The sequence below is a fragment of the Microcaecilia unicolor genome, chromosome 1 (genome assembly GCF_901765095.1).
Source record: "Microcaecilia unicolor chromosome 1, aMicUni1.1, whole genome shotgun sequence".
Taxonomy (NCBI): domain Eukaryota; kingdom Metazoa; phylum Chordata; class Amphibia; order Gymnophiona; family Siphonopidae; genus Microcaecilia; species Microcaecilia unicolor.
Window position 1 is genome coordinate 541,838,428 of NC_044031.1, and position 21,810 is coordinate 541,860,237.

A 21,810-nucleotide genomic window follows, 5' to 3' on the forward strand; every position below is an offset into this window, starting at 1 on the left:
CTGTCTCTCCGATGGCCTTCTGATGTATCCTTTTCTTGATGTTTACCTGTTTTCTACTACATTTTGTGAGTCTATGTTCAGATTTGCATGTATTATTACTACTACTATTTAGCATTTCTATAGCGCTACAAGGCGTATGCAGCGCTGCACAAACATAGAAGAAAGACAGTCCCTGCTCAAAGAGCTTACAATCTAATAGACAAAAAATAAATAAATAAATAAATAGAGTAAGCAAAGCAAATCAATTATTAATAAAGACCTCTGAAAATTTAAGAAAAAAACCGCACATCACTCTTCAAAAACTTCAGGACTTTTTCTCTAGTCTATCCCCTTCAAGAAATCTGAGCTGACAGCTGTTCTGAGGCAGATGAGCGTGGAACCACTTTGACATTAAGCATAAATGCAGAATATAAAGTCAATAAATTCAATCCAAATCATCTTAGTTGTTCAGTTAATGACGTCTGACACCTCATCTAGAATTTCAGCCTTTGTGCCTCGAGGTTATAGGAAGAAGCACGTACTAAGTTGGCAGATGCATCTTGCACCGACGACATTCTTTGATGACAAGGTTAAAAAAAAAGACAGTCTATGCTATCGAAAACCACTGCACCACATTGCAATACCTCTGCTATATCTCCAGAAGCTACATCATCCTCCAAGCAAAAAAACCTCAACTCAAAAGAGAACTTTCTACCATAGAAAAAGAACTTTTGTACCCTTTCCTAGGCAACTGCAAGGCACCCAATGCTAACCTTATGCAAGGCCTTGCCAAAGAGAAAGATGGTAATTAACGTGCCTGCCACTGTATAACCTAAGCAGCCTTCTTCCTTTGGACTGCACTGCCCAAATACCAGTTCCTATCACCAATACTAATCCTTTCCTACCTGTAGGAGGTTGGAAGCTCTTTCTGCAGGAATGGCAAAAAAAAAAAAAAAAAGATTCCTGGATACTGAAAGCCACCACCATGTCACAGTGCTGGTAGACGATGGAGCAGGTAAAAGACTGACTGGAACATGGCATAGATGTGCTATGCCTTTGGCTGAGGTCTCAACAACTCTGGCTGCTGGCTAGGCTTGGTGGTCATGCTCAGCATTTTGGCATTCAAGTTCCAGCCTTCTGGGGCCACAGCAGCTCGAATCACTGGTTTAGCCGGAGCAGTTGCAAACCAAGGCCATCCCCCAGAGGTGCTGGAACCTTATCCAACAACTCAAAGCTGCAACTGATCCATCCAGTTGGTAGGAGTCTCTGAGCCACACAATTTGCTATAGGCCACCCGACCTTTTATGGCCTGTGGGAGAGAGGTATACTGCTGAATGCCTGAGCCATTACTCGAGATACTACGTCATATCAAATGCTCCCAAGGCAGATGTTGTAGAAGCTATAACCGTAGTTGAGTACCAGAGCAGCCAAATAACCAAAGCAGGTGAAGAGGCCACTGAAGGCTAGAGCTGGCTACTAGCGTAGGGCAAAACCCTAGAATTTAATAGCAGAGAATCAGTAAACAGGAGTTTCTTGATGTGGCTATAGGAAAGGTCTGGCTATCACTACAACTACCGCAGAGCGTACTACTGCCACAGCTATGCTGAAGAACTGAATGATAGCACGATAGTAAGAAAGAACTGGCTACAGATGCAGCTAAGTGCATAGACAGCCACTGTTATAGACAAAATGAAAAGCTGTTCTACTGCTGTAACCGCATACTGGAAGTTGCTATAGCTATGGCCCAGCACACTGATGAGTCTATGTTGACTAAGTGCAAGATGGAGCATCTGAGCCATGGTACAGAATTCTACCATGGCTGCCCCTGTACAGGTGATTGCTGCCAAAATGATGACCTACAGATGATTTGATGGCAAGCCGAGTCAAGTCCTCGGGTGCTGATTTCTATGCATTGCCCCACCAGAGGCAAAAGATGCCAACAGAGTGACCTGTCAGAGAAAAAAAGATGCCAAAAATATGTCCTGCCAATAGTCACTGCTGTTGACACAGTGGAATACAAGTGGCTGCTGAGGAGACGCATATCATGCCAGCGAATGCTGAAGGTGACTCAACACCCCAGAAGTGGCTGCTGACACTGAAGCAGTGCCACAGAAGAGACAGCTGATACTGAAGCAGTGATAAGAAGGCAGCTGCTGTTACTGAAGCCATACCTTGGCTGCTGAGTGCTGTGGCTGTGCCATGTAGTTAACAGTAGATGTAGCTGCCGCTGTTAAAGCTGTGCCCTGCAGTAGAGTGCTTCCATGCAGCTGGCTGCAATTGCAGGAGCTTCTTCATATAGCAGGCTGCTGGTGTTGGAGTTGGCACATGTAACTAGCTATCATCAAGGCTGAACCATGCATCTGGGTTCAGCTGACACCACTAAAAGGCACTGGTCTCTGCCAAAGCTGTGCTCTGCAGCTAGTTTCCATTGGCGTAGTGCCCCATATTGAGCGAATTAAGTTGAAGTTGTGCCATGCAGAAGGCCAGTGCTGCTAAGACTACGCTATGCAATTGGCTGGCAATGTGGAAGCAAAGCCATGCAGGCAGGCATGACTAGAGCTGGAGAAGCTGCATGATAGCCTTAAGGGGCGAATCACAAGAACTAATTTCTTTTTCCATCTCCATCCGCTGGTTGACGGACATAACTATTCCCAATGGTCTGAACTGATCTGGTAAGGATGCAAAGGAAAGAAGGGTTCTGCTGTCATAGTGACATTAAAGGAAGATAAGTCATGCAGCTAGATTTGGACTGAGAGGGATGGAGATGGTTCAGTAAGGAATGGGATACACAAATATAAGCAGGAGCAATAAGGGTGTGAATGAGGGTTTTGGTAATGCATCCAGAAAGGAACAAATTTTGGAGAGGTTTTAAAGAAATGACACATTTTAGATATGCTATGAACATGTGTAAAGGAGAAAGGAATTCAATACAAAATACCTTTAGTATGCTGCAAGTTAAATACATTTACATGTGCTCGTAACAACCAATATGGTGTCATAGGTATAGTCACGCACATAACTTTATAAATGAAACTTACAATTCTCCCATATGTATCAAAATGCAACTTTAGGAAGTTCACGTGATGGCTGCCGGAAAAGCAAACATGCTTTGCAAAGCTCCCAGACCTCACTGCAACACTAATGATTGTTTTGCATCCCCATCTTGGTAGAGTAACAGGCTGATTTCAGTCCAATTACATAATGTCCAAAGCAGAAGGTAAGAAAGAAATGAAAACCTCCACAGCCTCAGCAAAGATAAGTAAAGGTTTCCACCAAAAATGACCGAGTTTATTACACCAAAGGCTGCAAAGCTGGGCGCACAGACTGATGGGGCACTCTCTGAAAATGGAGCAATCTGACAGGCCACACTGGTCTCTCTGATGGTGGAAATCCAATCAGGTAATACTATAATTCATAACAAAGTTTTACCTGATCCAGAGTGAGGTTGGGGACATTAGACTGGAACTGCAGGAGGTGGTGGAGTGGCTAGAAAGCACTTACCTTTTATAGAAATCAACAAAAACAGTAACAAGTCCATGGCATACACACCCTAGGTACTTAACTAAAGGACTGGATGGAATATCTGTTTTGACTGTCATTCAAGGAGGCCTAAAGAGACTGGGTGTCCACCCCAGTACCCAAAGAGCAGTAAGTCTGGACCCAGAGAAGAAGACACACAGGAGATGTAAAGAATTTCTGTATTCTTTCTAAATTGTGTTTCCTCTAAAATAATTTTTTTAGAGATTTCTGATCACAATAGGCAGGGAGAGCTGCTAATTACAACTTGCACACAATAAAGCAAATTTGGGGGACTTCCGGTGGTGCCATGAGCTAAGCAGCAGCAGCTAGCGCGAGCTCCGGAGCCGCCGCCCCACCATTACCGATAACACCAGCAATCAACACTGTTTTTCATCGCCTATGGGAATATAATAACACATGGACAGATATTTGAGGACTAACCCGGCCGGAATGGCGCAACGCTCTGCCAAAAAAGAAAAAATAAAATCGAATGGAGAAGAGCCCAAGATGGCCGACGACATGGCGGCGGCGGCAAAAGAATTTACCGAGGTACAATTAGATCAATTAACTGCAGCCATCGCAAAGGCCTGGGAGCCCAAATGGGCGGCTTTAGACCGCAAATTTGAAGGCATTAACTCACAGCTAGACGGGCTAAAAACTCGTGTGGCGGATGCAGAGGTCCGGGTATCTGCGCTAGAAGATGATTCGCAAGGCTATGCCCCGGATATCACAGCAATGAAACGGCAAATCTCTGCGCAAGAGAATAAGATCGAGGATCTCGAAAATCGCGCCCGTAGAAATAACATTCGCATTGTGGGATTGGAGGAATCTCTCCCTGAGCGCAACCTAGAAGTATGGCTAGAAAATTGGCTTTCTAAAGAACTTGCCTTAACAGACACAATGGGCACGCTGGTAATTGAAAGGGCCCATCGTGTAGGCCGGAAACAGGAGACCCAAAACAGGCCACGTGTTGTTGTGGCAAAGATCCTAAACTATAGGCACAAAATCGAAATCTTGCAAGGATTTAGACTTAAAAGAGACTCACTTAAGCACAATGGGAGAAACATTCTAATTTTCCAAGACTTTTCGGCAGAGGTCCAGGAGCGGAGGAGACAATATCATCCGTTGTGCACAACACTGGTAGCAAAAAAGATCCGCTTCGCAGTACAATACCCAGCGAGACTCAGAATCATGATAAAGGACACATGGCAGACATTTAACACAGAGTCTGAAGCTAAAAAGTTTTTGGTAGACCATAATATCATGGATCCTTTGTAATATGGTTCCGGGTCCAAAGAGTAAGTGATATATTGGAAAGTTTGATGTGATTTATATGTACAATTACTGATTGCGAAGGTTACTGTTACAGCACACAGGTGGGGTGGGGCCCCAGGCACAAAGCGGGATTGTCTAATTCTCCCCCTTAATAGCAAGGGGGGGGAATGGGTTATTTGGAGAGGGAGAGAAAGTTGGGGGGGGGGGGGAAAGGGGAATTCCCTGTAGTTCTGAATTTAGGTATGCTATGGAGGACTAAGCGGCAAATAAAAATGGAAGGTTTAAGGGGAAGAAACGAGGTATGGAGGGCCCGAGGGGAAAGCATTAAGTTAAAGAAACCTATTTTGAAACGGACCGTACTGGACCCTCTGAGTGAAAGTGAGAGGATTGCAGCATGCCAGCCCGGATAATATCATGGAATGTGGGGGGCATTAGCAACCCCATAAAAAGAGCAAAAATATTACAAGCCTTAAACAGGCATAGGGCAGATGTGGCCTGCTTACAGGAAACGCGTTTGAACGACATAGAACACTCAAAATTGTGTAGAAGCTGGGTAGGAGAGTGCCATTCAGTCGCAGCACAAGGAAGGGGGGGGGCCTAGCTATCTTAATTAGGAAAAGAATACCATGCACTGTAGAGGCATTAGCGCAAGGTAGACAGGACAGATATCTAGCTGTAAAAATCTGGCTCCAAGGGATGGAATTCATATTAGTAAACTTATATGGTCCAAATGAACATATCCCTGGATTTCTCAGTGGGCTGGCTAACAGGTGTTTACAATATACAACAACTAAAATAATAGTGGTGGGAGACTTCAATCTAGTTGCAGACCCACATCAGGACACTACAAGTTTGTCAACGTCTTACTACTCAGGGCAGAGGAATAAAGAGTTTACCATATTTCAAAGAACGCTGGACCTAGTCGATGCATGGAGGATATTACACCCAGACGAACGAGAGTACACCCATAGATCTAGAGCTCATGACACGATGGCACGATTAGACCACACAATGGTAGAGAGATCACTTTTCCCTATGATTCTAGCAGCAGAGGTGGGTCCGGAGGAGATATCGGACCATTCTTTAATTTGGATAGACTTAGAGGTACCCACAGACAAGCAGGGAGGTGGGGGCTGGAGATTCCCAACGTTTTTATATAACGACCCACACTTTAAGGCATTTCTATGCAAAAAATGGGAAGATTATGAAAAGAATAATAATGAATATGCACACAAAAAAATCAGTTTATTCTGGGCCGCCTCAAAAGCAGTCTTAAGAGGGGAAGTTATAGCCTATTGCAGTAGGAGGAAAAAAACAAGATTAGCGAGTATCTTGCAATTAGAACAAAAACTACAGAGGGCAAAAAGGAGATACACAAACAACCCTAATCAGACAACACTAGATGAACTAAAAATTATACAAACAACATTGAATACTTTGCTACATGAACGAGCAACAAGGTCATCTCTTTATTATAAATACAGGTTGCACAGATTTGGAAATAAATCGGGAGCCCTCTTGGCACGGCTCATCAGGAACTGGGGGGGGTCTAGGGCGATACCAGTTTTGCGGGACACACAGGGGACAACCACTAGCTCTAGAGAACGTATTGGGCAAATGTTCACAGAATACTTTTCGAACCTATATGAAGCTAATACACAGTCATCACTACAACAAACACAAAGATTCCTAGAGGGACTGAACTTACCCAAGTTAGCAGACCTAGAACTCGAAAAACTCAATGCCCCACTGACTATGTCTGAATTACAACATGCCATCAAATCCCATAAACTCCGCTCGGCACCCGGCCCGGACGGGTTTACAGGGGAATATTACAAACTGCTCCCCCCCAGGGCATTATTGGCTTTGCTGGAATATTATGAAGAAGTGATTAACCTGGGTTATTTCCCTAAGTATGCTAACGAGGCTCTGATCACGTTGATCCATAAACCTGGGAAGGAAATGGACAGAGTGGAATCATACCGACCAATATCGTTGCTAAATGTAGATATAAAATTACTTGCCAAAATTCTAGCCAACAGATTGGCAGACATCTTACCTAACTTAATAGGCCCAGAGCAGGTGGGATTCGTGCGGCAAAGACAAGCAACACAAAACGTACGTAGGCTATTACTGGCTATGGCAACATGCTCGGAGGAGAAGTGGCCAGCATTGGTGGTGGCATTAGATGCAGAAAAAGCATTTGACCAGGTTAGATGGGATTACCTATTTAACGTATTGGGTCACATGGGATTTTCAGGATGGTATTTGCAAGCACTTAAATCCCTATACACCCATCCAACAGCAAGAGTGATAGTCAATGGGCTCCAAGAAAAAGAGTTCAAAATAGAGAAAGGCACCAGGCAGGGCTGCCCCCTTTCGCCATTGCTCTTTGTATTATCTTTAGAGCCCCTGTTGTGTGCACTTAGAGAGGAAGATAAAATCAGAGGTGTTTTCATAGGAACCCGGTGTATCAAAGTATTGGCATACGCAGATGATCTGTTGCTGACCTTGACGGATCCAGGGCGGTCTGTAAAAGAGCTATTAGATAAAATTACACAATATGGGAAACTCTCTGGGTTTAAATTAAATGTGTCTAAGTCAATAGCGATGGGAATCGGGGCAGATGAAGGGAAAGACTGGGGAGATAGGTTACCTTTTCAGCAAACGAGAGAACATATAAAGTATCTGGGAGTGGTGGTTCCAGCAGACATGAATACCATGTATGATCTAAATATCAATAGACTTCTGAGAGAGACAGACACTAGTCTGAAGGCATGGGCTGGGCTCCCTCTTTCGCTAATAGGCCGCATTGCTTTATTTAATATGATTATAGCTCCCAGGTGGTTGTATGTGCTGCAGATGTTGCCATTGTATATCAATAACAAACATGAACGAAAGTTGCGGACGATGATACAGAAATTCCTCTGGCGGGGCAAAAAAGCCCGTCTTGCCTTTAGCATGCTTTGCGTACCAGTGGAGCATGGTGGCCTGGGCCTGACAAATATAAGGCATCTAAACATTGCTAGTGGCATGAGGACAATTAATGACTGGTTCCGAGGCACAACAAATTTTACAGATACTCCTCTGGAGCTCGAGCTTACAAAGGGGACTCATTTCAGCAATTATTTACACTCTACTGGGATACCGATACCTCGAGTTTTGAAACGGACAAGGATTATGCCCTGTGCAGTGGCAGTATGGAAGTGGATTTGTAAACTTCATCACTTCTCTTCAAAAGTGACCCCATACTTACCAGTCTGCGATAATGCAGCTTTTCCCCCGGGGCAAATGTATGCAGTGTTCCATAGGTGGAAGAGACGAGGGATGAAATATTTAATGCAAGTAATCACAAGAGAAGGCCGAATGAAGCCATTTATGGAATTACAATCAAAATATGGAATACAGCAAAATGAAAAATTCTTTTATGAACAATTGAAGCACTACGTGGCTTCACTGCCATGGGAGTCTTTGGCAGAGGACACACAGGAAGAACTGTCCTCGGCGTTCTCACTTGGAGCACAACAGAAAGTGCCTTTATCACACCATCACCGCCACATAAAAGATACAGTTGAAGAGCCAGATTACTTGCGTCTAGCTCATCTGTGGACAACGGACCTCCACACTGAAATTGACGCAGCACAGATAAAGTCCCACGTGCTGTCAATAAGGCGAACCACTTACCAATCTACACATTGGGAATTACAATACAAGTTTGTGCTGCGGGCACATGTGCCCCCCAGACGAGCCTTTTACATGGGACTCTCCCCTTGGGGGGAGTGCCCAAAATGCGGAGCGGAAGGCGCAAGTTTGGGGCACATGTTTTGGCAATGCAGCACAATAGAGAGATTTTGGAAAGAAATCATCAAATACACAAATTCGCTTTGGAGACAGTGTTGGACTTATAAGCCTACCTTTCTGTTTGGTAAACTAACAATGGGCCCCCGCCTAGAAAAAGGTTTCACGTCATTTGTTCAACGAGCAATTATTGTGGGCAAACAAGTTATACTAACAGAGTGGTTATCAATGAGAGGCCCGACTCTTCAGCAGTGGAGGACACGTATGCTATGGCTGGTACGTATGGAAAGACTGAGTGTCTCTGATGTCAACTCGCCAATAGGAATACAATTTCAGCAGCGTGGGCACCATTTTGGAGTACTCTAACCCCGTCAGCAAGAAGTTACCTCTTGAACTTGTAATAGCATATAATAGACTTCCGAGATTGACTATCAAAGCTAAGGGAATGTTTCGGTTTTGGGAAGGGGGGGAAAGGGGAAACAAAAAAAGAAAAACAGGCGGTTAACAGTTGGATAACAATGAGTTAATAGTTGTGTTAAGAGATTCTATGTTTCTGTTCACCAATAAAAAAGATTTAAACATAAAGCAAATTTGGCAAAACACAAAAAGTTACCCATCTTACTTTAAGAGTCATTTAACTGTTTTCCAAAAGATCAGAGGATTATTTTTAAAACTGGGGTTTAGTTTTTAAATGCGTTCAGTTTCGCCCAATCTTACTTGGAAAACAAACTACAGTAGTATATACCACCTAGCTCCGTTGTTGGCTCCTATAGTAAAACATTTTCATTTACCATGGCTTTAGGCAAAAGTTTGTAACTGCATAGGCCCAGTAATTTGGAACTCTGTTCCTAAAGAACTATTTATGTAAGAACTATTTGGTATTTCTCATATTCATCAGTGTTCAACTGAAGTAATGTAACATATTGTGCTGGCAATTTTATTTGTATTTATCATCATGTTTGATTCCCATTTTATGGGCTTTTTATATGTTGTCTCCCACTACAATGGTGTAGAAGTAGCCTAATGATTAGTGCAGTGGGCTAAGCAGATGAACTGGATTCAATTCTCACTATGGCTCCTTGAAATCCTGGGCAAGACACTAAACCCCCTCCATTGCCCCAGGTACAAAAACTTGGATTGTGAGTTCACAAAGGATAGAAAAAATAACTATATAATATGCAAACTGCTTTGATTTTACCACAGAAAGGCGGTATATCAAATGTCCTACCCTTACCCCCCACCCCCACCCCCTTTACAAACAAATATGCCACAAGGACTTCACGGACTGGCCCTTATGGAATTCTCCAGAAAATCCACTGGTTAATCTAGCCCTCATAACAGTTGAGCAGAAAGAGAAATGAATTAGATTATCTTACCTGAGTTAGGTTCAAGCCTTGGTGTTTCAGTACCCTTAGAATTTTTCCTGCAGTTTATTTCATTACTGTTTTCCCAAATCTGAATAGAATGAACACTTTGGTCACAAGTTTGGGCAAAGGCTTGTAGAGTCATAGGGTTATTTTGCTGTTTCTTGTTCTGCAATGTGAGTTAAATGAAGAAAACTAGGGGTTACATTAAAGTCCTCGTAATACAACCATATTTGTGAAATTATAAGAAAGGGTGTTACTAGGCAGAGTAGCTGTTAAGGTGCATTAGAGCCCTAACATGCATTTACATGCCCCTTAACACTTGTTAAAGACAAATAACACACATTAGGTTATTATAATGCACACTGATATGAGGTACTGAGGGAAACATGCAAATGCACATAACAGCTCATTACTATGTAAACTGAATAAAGTGATTTATTGTGAATCCCACAAGCCACATTATTCCTGGAAAAATACTGCCAGCAAAAAGCTGGTGGCATTTTTCCATCTTGGGAGTACAGGGCTGCAAAGCTGTGGTCCAATGTTCCTGGGCACTCCTTGAAGTGGCTAGCATAAAATACTCAGAGCTGAACCACTCCCTCTCCCTCCCCCAATCGCCCCACTAGGGACAGAGAAAATAACTGAATATAATAAATGTAAACTGCTTTGAATGTACCTCAGAAAGGCAGTATCAAATCGAATTGGATCGAACTGGTGGAGGGGTAGCATTGTATGTTAAGGAGGGCCTTGAATCAAAATACAAAAGTGCAAAACCCTTACGAGAGAAGCTACACTGGCTCCCACTTAAGGAACGCATTACTTTTAAAGTATGCGCATTAGTCCACAAAATTATTCATGGTGAAGCTCCAGCCTACATGTCTGACTTAATAGACCTACCACCCAGGAACGCTAAAAGATCATCTTGAACTTTCCTTAACCTCCACTTCCCTAATTGCAAAGGCATAAAATACAAGGCGCTGCACGCATCAACCTTTTCTTACATAAGCACGCAATTCTGGAATATACTACCGCGCAACTTGAAAACAATCCACGAACTAACCAACTTCCGCAAATTACTGAAGACTCATCTCTTCGATAAAATTTACTGTAAGGATCAATACACATGAAGTCCACACTCACTGTTCCAGAAATACACCAATATATTCTTTTCTGAACTCTCATCCCCCGTAATTTTATCACACTTAAACCTTCACTCACAAAATATGTTAGACCGAATGTTCATTTGCTAAGGTTCTATTACCCTATTAATTTCCCTTTGTCTCTTTCCATTGTTCCATTGTTCTTTTCCTTGTCCTATTCCCTAACGATACCTTGACTCTGCTTTCGCTTAAATTCTTACAATGTAATCCATAACTGAATTGTAACAAATCGTATTTCCATTATTTACAATGTATTGTAAGCCACACTGAGCCCGCAAATAGGTGGGAAAATGTGGGATACAAATGCAATAAAATAAATAAAGAAATAAATAGATTGAAAATTCTGCAGGAAACAAAACACATCCTGCAATCCCTATGTATTGAAATTCCATGTGTAAAGGGGAAAAGGATAGTGATAGGAGTGTACTACTGTACATCTGGCCAGAATGAACAGATGGATGTAGAAATATTATCAGAATTTAGGAAGGCTAACAAACTGGGGAACACAATAATAATGGTGATTTCAATTACCCCGATATTGACTGTTTTACTATCAGGGCATGCTAGGAAGGTAGAACTACTGAGAGAACTATATTTCGCATAAAAGGAAGTGCAGGAGAGACTCTTAAAACATCCCAAACTATAAGGGAAAGATTTAGTGACTTCCATGCAGATTTATATACTCGAAATCTATCTATACAGGACAATGCTATTCAATTATACCTCGAGGGATTAGACCTTCCGACTTTACAGCCAGAGCAATTGGATATGATTGAGGCTCCTTAAGGCTATTAAATCATTGAAGATAGGTAAATCGCCAGGCTTAGATGGCTATACAGGGGAATTTTACAGAGCCTTCGCCCCTCAATTAGCACCAATACTGACAGACGTTTTAAATTATGTGAGATCAGGAGGGGTCTTACCACCTACTATGAAAGAGGCATGGATAGCAGTGATCCCTAAACCTAACAAAGATGTAACTGATTGTGCCTCTTATTGTCCCATATCAGTACTGAATGTAAATGTGCGCATTTTGGCAAAGGTATTGGCCTCTAGGTTAATTAATGTTTTACCATCTTTGATCCACCCAGACCAAGTAGGCTTTGTCCCTAGTCGACAGGCCTGATAACATTCGGTGCACGCTTGAGATCATGTATATAGCTGAACAACAAAAAGTGCCCTATTGTTTCCTCAGTGTCAACGCGGAAAAGGCCTTTGATAGGGTCCATTGGCCATTTCTATATCACACTTTACAGCAGTTTGGGTTTGGGCCAAATTTTATTGGTTGGATTCAAGAATTCTACTCTTCGCCTAAAGCATGTGTTAAAATAAATGGGAATATTTCTCCTTTCTTCGAGTTACAGAGAAGTACTCATCAGGGATGCCCACTCTCACCACTCCTCTTTGCCCTGGTGATGGAACCATTGGCATTAAACATTAGGAATAATTCAGGGTTTGTGGAGTGCAGGCTGGAGCCTGGGAATCCAAGGTTGCTCTTTTTGCGGATGATGTTTTGCCCTCTCCTCCCCTTTGGATTCCTTTCCGACCTTGTTTCTGGAAATTGAATCCTATGGCCAAGTGTCTGGGTTTAAAATTAATTTTATTAAGACTGAAGCAATGGCACAGGGGCTTACTGCTGCAGACTACCAAACCTGTAAACATCTTTATCCTTTGACCTGGGTGCCCAATGGATTGCGCTATCTGGGGGGTTGTATTACTAGGAAACTTGAAGATTTAAGCTCTGCTAATTATACCCCCATGCTTAAAGAGATTAAGACTGATTTGGAGCGATGGGATCCTCTGAATTTGTCTTGGTTTGGTAGAATTTCTACAGTAAAAATTAATATCTTGCCCTGCCTACTCTACATTTTCCAATCCATACCAATGCCCCCTAGTGATCAATTGCTTCTGTCTTTGCAAACACGCATCCAAAAACGTATTTGGCAGGGTAAGCGGCCTCGAATTCCACGCTCTATTTTATACATGGCTCGTAAGAATCGAGGTGGTTTGGGGGTACCACAGTTGGGGTTATACCACAGGGTGGCTCAAACAAAGGCGGCGGTTGAATAGTATCAGGCATCTATCCATAAGCTGTGGGTACATTTGGAACAACATATGGTGGGTAACCCTTTGAGGTTAGGGCAATTGCTTTGGTTACAACCTAAACATAGATATTTGAAACCAACCCTTTGCCCAATTATTCAACACACTTTTTCCTATTGGGACAAATTGGATAGAAGGGGTTTTATACATTGTATTTGTCTCCTATAGCATATAACTCTGCATTTCCTCTGGGATGCTCTTCCTCAGTTTTCACTAGGTGGAGGAGACATGGGTTGCTGCCTTGGGGGCAATTAGTGGATGTTGACATTTTTTTTCCTTTGCTGACTTGGTGGCCACATATCAGCTGCCTCAAACTGACCTTTATGCGTATCACCAGCTTATTCACTTTTTTATTTCATCCAATTTGAAAAACAAATTATTAGGGGAGGAAACCTTCCTAGAAGGTATATGTGCTGACTTTAAGGGTACTAGATGCCTGATTTCCTGGCTGTACAGCCATTTGAGAAATGCCCTGCCATCAACCTTTAAGCATCGTGAAAGGTAGGAAACTAAACTGGATACAAGGTATGACGCTGATGAATGGCAGCGGATGGAGATAGCCTCCGTTCAGGTCTCTCCAGCGGTGAATATACAGGAAAACTATACTAAATTAATATACCGTTGGTACCTCACACCTGTGAGACTGCATCACATGTTTGTGAATGTATCCCCACTATGCTGGCGACAATGTGGTCACAATCTAGTACGTTGGGCTATATATGGTGGTCATGTAGAAAAGTGAGGGCTTTCTGGAAATCTGTTCATAGGCAGGTGCAAGCTTGGGTGGGTTCATCTATACCTTGGGATCCTGCTATGTTTTTATTTAATAAGACCATACCAGGGGTCAGTAGTGTAGGGCAAGTGTTGGCAAAACATTGTTTCAGTGCTGCAAGATTAGTGATTGCGTGAACCTGGAAGCAGACATGCTGCCCCTCAATTCTCAAGGTGCACAATCTTTTATGGTACATCTGTGATTTGGAGAAGCTACTGGCTAAGGAACATAAGATACTAACCAAATGGGAAAAGATCTGGGCTCCTTTGCTTTCTACCCTAGTGTAATGGAGACTGAAGATGATTTCATTCTAGTATGGGGGAAGTGGTGTGGGTCCATGGGATGGGGGGCAGGATCTTGGGGGATGGGAAGGGTTTGTTTTTGATTGTTTTTTTATTCTGTTGTTGTCCACTCATTTAAATACAAAAAGACGGGAATACTATTGATGTATAAGATGAAGCCTCTTTTAGATGGCTCCTCAGCTGTAATGAATCTGTATATTGTGTGGTTTTCCACTGTTAATGTTTGCTATTGTATGTGCTGTGGATTCATCCAATAAAGCTTCCTGTTACAAATTTTAAAAAAATGTATGGGATAGATACAGGAGATGCCTAAATAGAAAGAGGATGAGAACGCAACATGGCTGTTGAGGTGTGGTGTTAGGCAAGAGTAATGGGAACTAAGGCTGAAGCTGGACTGACTTCTATGGTCTGTGTCCCGCAAATGGCAAAAGACTGAAAGAAGATTCGCCAAATCCAGCGTGAGGGAATTAAGGCCAATACCGGACAGACTTCTATGGTCTGTGTCCTGCAAATGGCAAAATACAGGTGAAGTCTGCCAACTCCGGTGTTGTAGATCACTTTATTGTCATGTACTTGAGTGAGGGTGTTGTGCAGCTCAAGGGGATGCTGGTAAGTTGGATACTGTCAGCAATACTTGGGGATGATATGTGGTTATAACCAAAATTACATCAAGTTTGGCTGCCTATATGGTTGGCATGGTAGAGACTTTATAACCAGTGTTTAAGCATGAGTGACTGGGGCTCGTGCAGTGGCAGGCGCAGCTCTGGCCACCTTGTTGGGCAGACTGGATGGACTGTATGGGTCTTTATCTGCCATCATTTATTGTGTTAATTGTAAACTACTTGATACACTTTAAATGGCAGTACATCAAATAAAGAAGTCCTTTTACTAAGCTACACTAATAAATGGGCTTTAGTAAAAGGGCCCCTTAAAGATAAAACTTTAGTATATTTAGTATAGAAAATAAAAAAATATTTATTATTGGACTACTGGATCAATCAGGAAATGAGAAATTGGAAGTAGCTATTCTTGTCCATTACATACAGTGGTGGAAATAAGTATTTGATCCCTTGCTGATTTTGTAAGTTTGCCCACTGACAAAGACATGAGCAGCCCATAATTGAAGGGTAGGTTATTGGTAACAGTGAGAGATAGCACATCACAAATTAAATCCGGAAAATCACATTGTGGAAAGTATATGAATTTATTTGCATTCTGCAGAGGGAAATAAGTATTTGATCCCCCACCAACCAGTAAGAGATCTGGCCCCTACAGACCAGGTAGATGCTCCAAATCAACTTGTTACCTGCATGACAGACAGCTGTCGGCAATGGTCACCTGTATGAAAGACACCTGTCCACAGACTCAGTGAATCAGTCAGACTCTAACCTCTACAAAATGGCCAAGAGCAAGGAGCTGTCTAAGGATGTCAGGGACAAGATCATACACCTGCACAAGGCTGGAATGGGCTACAAAACCATCAGTAAGACGCTGGGCGAGAAGGAGACAACTGTTGGTGCCATAGTAAGAAAATGGAAGAAGTACAAAATGACTGTCAATCGACAAAGATCTGGGGCTCCACGCAAAATCTCACCTCGTGGGGTATCCTTGATCATGAGGAAGGTTAGAAATCAGCCTACAACTACAAGGGGGGAACTTGTCAATGATCTCAAGGCAGCTGGGACCACTGTCACCACGAAAACCATTGGTAACACATTACGACATAACGGATTGCAATCCTGCAGTGCCCGCAAGGTCCCCCTGCTCCGGAAGGCACATGTGACGGCCCGTCTGAAGTTTGCCAGTGAACACCTGGATGATGCCGAGAGTGATTGGGAGAAGGTGCTGTGGTCAGATGAGACAAAAATTGAGCTCTTTGGCATGAACTCAACTCGCCGTGTTTGGAGGAAGAGAAATGCTGCCTATGACCCAAAGAACACCGTCCCCACTGTCAAGCATGGAGGTGGAAATGTTATGTTTTGGGGGTGTTTCTCTGCTAAGGGCACAGGACTACTTCACCGAATCAATGGGAGAATGGATGGGGCCATGTAGCGTACAATTCTGAGTGACAACCTCCTTCCCTCCGCCAGGGCCTTAAAAATGGGTCGTGGCTGGGTCTTCCAGCACGACAATGACCCAAAACATACAGCCAAGGCAACAAAGGAGTGGCTCAGGAAGAAGCACATTAGGGTCATGGAGTGGCCTAGCCAGTCACCAGACCTTAATCCCATTGAAAACTTATGGAGGGAGCTGAAGCTGCGAGTTGCCAAGCGACAGCCCAGAACTCTTAATGATTTAGAGATGATCTGCAAAGAGGAGTGGACCAAAATTCCTCCTGACATGTGTGCAAACCTCATCATCAACTACAGAAGACGTCTGACCGCTGTGCTTGCCAACAAGGGTTTTGCCACCAAGTATTAGGTCTTGTTTGCCAGAGGGATTAAATACTTATTTCCCTCTGCAGAATGCAAATAAATTCATATACTTTCCACAATGTGATTTTCCGGATTTAATTTGTGATGTGCTATCTCTCACTGTTACCAATAACCTACCCTTCAATTATGGGCTGCTCATGTCTTTGTCAGTGGGTAAACTTACAAAATCAGCAAGGGATCAAATACTTATTTCCACCACTGTAAATAGTGAGATTCCTGCTCCCTGCATAAGTGAAATATTTGTTGGATTTTATTGATTGATAGATAGAAAACTTTTAAAAGATTCACAGCATCATTAAATCAGTATTAGTGAGAGTTGGGTTTTTTTTTTTGTATAACTTTGTGGTAGATTGTGCATGTGTTGCATTTTGGTTACTTTTATCACATGTTCAGAGAATTTTTTTTCAAGTTTTTCAGCCTTTATAAAATAGGGCTGAGGAATCAGAATTGGTAAAAATGTACCAACTGACTCCAGCTTCAAAATAAAAACTTAAATTATAATATATAGTAAACATATCATTTTATACTTATTTTTTTGTTCAGGTTCTTTGTTCAAACTTCAAATAAATATATTTTGTGGTCTTATTAGTCCTAATTTTGTACATAAAGAAATATCCTATTGAATTTCCCCCCCCCCCCCCCCCCCAAAGGGTGGGTTCTACTAAAAATAAGAGATCCTGGTAACATACGAACATAAAGTGTTACCATACTGGGACAGACCAAAGGTCCATCAGGCCCAGTATCCTGTTTCTAACAGTGGCCAATCCAGGTTACAAGTACAAAACAGTAAAACAGATTTTATGCTGCTTATTTTAGGAATAAGCAGTGGATTTTCCCCAAATCCATCCTAATAATGGCTTATAGACTTTTCTGTTAGGAAATTAGCCAAACCTTTTTTAAACCCTGCTAAGCTAACTGCTTTTAAAACTCAAACAGGTTTATTCTTTCTAAGGGGAACTGTAAGTTTACTTGCCTTAGTAGAGCTGCAAAGGAATGTGGCTGTTTGAATATTGTTACCTTTGCAGGAGGGGGATAGGCCCCATAGAAGTGCCGCACGAAAGACTCCTGAAGAAATTGCAGAGTCATGGAATCGGAGGTAGGGTATTATTATGGATTAAGAACTGGTTGAAAGATAGGAAGCAGAGAGTAGGATTGCGTGGCCAGTATTCTCAGTGGAGGAGGGTAGTTAGTGGGGTCCCGCAGGGGTCTGTGCTGGGTCCGTTGCTTTTTAATGTATTTATAAATGACCTAGAGATGGGAATAACTAGTGAGGTAATTAAATTCGCCGATGACACAAAATTATTCAGGGTCGTCAAGTCGCAGGAGGAATGTGAACAATTACAGGAGGACCTTGCGAGACTGGGAGAATGGGCGTGCAAGTGGCAGATGAAGTTCAATGTTGACAAGTGCAAAGTGATGCATGTGGGTAAGAGGAACCCGAATTATAGCTACGTCTTGCAAGGTTCCGCGTTAGGAGTTACGGATCAAGAAAGGGATCTGGGTGTCGTCGTCGATGATACGCTGAAACCTTCTGCTCAGTGTGCTGCTGCGGCTAGGAAAGCGAATAGAATGTTGGGTGTTATTAGGAAGGGTATGGAGTCCAGGTGTGCGGATGTTATAATGCCGTTGTATCGCTCCATGGTGCGACCGCACCTGGAGTATTGTGTTCAGTACTGGTCTCCGTATCTCAAAAAAGATATAGTAGAATTGGAAAAGGTACAGCGAAGGGCGACGAAAATGATAGTGGGGATGGGACGACTTTCCTATGAAGAGAGGCTGAGAAGGCTAGGGCTTTTCAGCTTGGAGAAGAGACGGCTGAGGGGAGATATGATAGAAGTGTATAAAATAATGAGTGGAATGGATCGGGTGGATGTGAAGCGACTGTTCACGCTATCCAAAAATACTAGGACTAGAGGGCATGAGTTGAAGCTACAGTGTGGTAAATTTAAAACGAATCGGAGAAAATTTTTCTTCACCCAACGTGTAATTAGACTCTGGAATTCGTTGCCGGAGAACGTGGTACGGGCGGTTAGCTTGACGGAGTTTAAAAAGGGGTTAGATAGATTCCTAAAGGACAAGTCCATAGACCGCTATTAAATGGACTTGGAAAAATTCCGCATTTTTAGGTATAACTTGTCTGGAATGTTTTTACGTTTGGGGAGCGTGCCAGGTGCCCTTGACCTGGATTGGCCACTGTCGGTGACAGGATGCTGGGCTAGATGGACCTTTGGTCTTTCCCAGTATGGCACTACTTATGTACTTATGTACATGCAAATGGGGCAAACAGACAGGTTGATGGGAGCTCTTTTACATATTACAAGGGGATTAATTCACTGAAGGGAATAAAGCTTGTGAGAATAAATGATGCGCGCACACTGAATGGAGAGAGCTGGATCAGAATAAGGGAATAAAAATCCTGCTCCCCGTGAGTTTAGGGGAGACTTGAGATTAGTCATCTGTTGGGAATTCATTGAGAGAGTTCATGTCCTTGAAGAGAGCTTGTCTCACGCTGAGAAGGGAAACAGCCCTCTAGTGGGGAAACCCTGCTACTGGTGGTTTTAGATTCTCATTAAACTCTGAATCCGAACAGGAAGGGAGGCTCTCCTGAATACAAGAACAACAAAAGCCCTTGGGAGCATTGCTCAGGCAAGGAAGCCTTTGGGAGCAGCTCAGAGCAGAATAAAATGGGCCCGCAGGGGCACTATCGGTGCCTAGGGCCAAGAAGAACACAGGTAGCCCTCTAGTAGGGAACCCTGGAACCAGCGAGGGTTAAGGCCTCCGGGGTGTGATCGGCACTAGGAGCCCAGCAAGGGAGAAGGTTGCCTAGGTGTGGCTAGTATTAGGTGCCCAGTAGAGGAGGACAGCTCTTGGGAGGACAGCCAGTCCTCAGAGCCTAGGGAAAGCTTCCAGGAAGCCACAGCAGGGACAGGCATAGCCAGCCTGCAGCACAGCAGCCACCAGCTCAAGAAGTCTCTAGCAGAGGGGTGAGATGTGAGAGGACTGGGAGAGGAAGGACTACGCAACACAGCCATACCCACACTGAATTAACTAAGCAGCACAGCTACAACTGAAAGGGTTTGAAAGTGTAAAAGGAAGGCCCTGATGCTCAAAGATCACTGTTAAATACAGTTACAGTTAATTGATTTATAGCCCGCTAATACTATTAACTGAGTTCATGGCAGGTTACAACTAAGATACTAGATACAAACAAATTTAGGTTGTAACAAAGATAATTAAAATATCAATTACTAAACCACAATTTTGCAACTAACAATCAAAGATGACATCCTAATTGTAACTACTATATCTCACTTCTTTGACACATATTTATGAAACAGCAAAGTTTTTAATCCTTTTTTTTAAACTAGCAAAGATAAATATGTGCCTTAATATAGGTGGGAAAAAATTCCATAAACTAGTTGCCTGGTACGTAAATAAAAAAGTAAACAACTTCTTTGAAGTAATCCCTTGAGGGCTAGGAAAAGAAAATGAAAATAAGCTTTGGGTATTATAATATTACCCTAATATCGAAAAACATACAAGAGAGATCATATATTGAGGAATTTGACCAAATATAATTCTGAATAGTAAACAATCCAATTTAAACAACACCCTAGTTTCTATAGGAAGCCAATGCAACTTAATAAAATAAGGTTTAATCCTTTCTGAGTTTTTTATTTTAAAGAAAAAAAAATCATACGTACAGCCACGTTTTGGATGGTTTGAATTCTTCTCAATAATCGTTTCAATAGACCCAGATATACAATATTGCAAGAGTCTAATTTGCTAAGTACCAAAGATTGTAACACTAGTTTAAACAGATCTTCTGACAAATATTTTCGATTGCTTTTTATCTTTCTCATAACAGAAAAAGAACTTCTTATAAGAGAATTAACCTGACATTCCATAGATAAATTGTCATCCAACACAACACCCAGAATTTTAATTTAACTGTCCAAAGAATAAGATTCTCATCAATAGTAAAATTTAAATCCATAGCTTGGCTCTGCCTGACACCTAACATAAATTTTGTTTTCTCTCTGTTTAGCTTAAGATAATGGGCGACCATCCACTTAATAATAATTGAAAAACAATGAGAAATGGTAATGTAAATATCCTTTAAATCTACAATTGTCTTGTTCCGCAGAGTTCTGAGGAGACACACTGGTGTGAGCCCTTGGGTCCGTCTGGAGGGCAGCGGAGTGGTTAGCCACCGTTCTCCAGAGGACAGCCGACCCACCCCGATCTTCACCTGGGAAGGCCGCCGTTCCCTGGAAGTTGAGCCTCCAGGTGCAGGCGGTCTACAGGGCTTCGGGAACAGGGGGCGGACAGGCCGACCCGACAAAGAATGGACAGCACCCCGGGGAGGCGGAATGGTCAGACACCCCGGGCGGGACTGGCAGCAGGCACAGAGAAACAGGAGCTTGGCAGCGGTCCAGGAGAGTCAGTAGCTTGGCAGAGGTCGAGGCAGGCAGCGGTCAAGGAGAGTCAGTAGCTGGGCAGAGGTCGAGGCACTAGCAGGATGCAGTCCAACCGGCAAGTGCAGGATACAATCCAACAGGCAAGTGAGCAGGAATCTCCCACAAAGCGGAGCCCTCTGAAACGAGAAGCTGAAGCACTGGCTAGAGGAGCAGCGTTCCTTAAATAGGTCTCCTCATCAGCGCGGGACCCCCAGCTGGTGCTCACAGGGGCCTGGCCTCCGACAACCAATCGTGGAAGACGCCAGTCAATGTCCCGTCAGCCTGGCCCCGTAACCGGAAGAGATGCCGGCTATGCTTCGCCGGCGCCATGCTGCAGAAGTTCCGCTCCAGAAGTGGAAAACCGGCCACCGGGGAGAACCGCGCCGGAATGACCGGTGATCCGGGGTGGAGACACGGCACGCCCGGTCCCCGTGGCCGGAGGCAATAGCCGGCCATCCTTGTCAGGCGCCGATAGCCGGCCACCGGAGGAAGACCCGCGAGAATGGCCACGAGAATGGCCGGCAATCCGAGGCGAGGCTGGAACACGCTGCCCGCCGGCTCCCGCGGCAGACAGGTGAGCGTTGCCACTGGAGGGGTTCGGGACACAATAACAGGAAGAACTATAGTTATATCATCTGCA

At 43.3% G+C, this 21,810-nt stretch overlaps 1 protein-coding gene across 2 annotated transcripts in view; it reads right to left on the reverse strand.

Moving 5' to 3' along the window:
* Positions 1 to 21,810, reverse strand: part of RAD54B (RAD54 homolog B) — a 270,430-nt gene that overhangs the window by 186,113 nt on the left and 62,507 nt on the right. For both annotated transcript variants that reach the window (XM_030216676.1, XM_030216683.1), the window contains exon 3: positions 9,948 to 10,104. In XM_030216676.1, the coding sequence (XP_030072536.1) occupies positions 9,948 to 10,104 (157 nt within the window). The remainder of the gene's footprint in view (positions 1 to 9,947; positions 10,105 to 21,810) is intronic.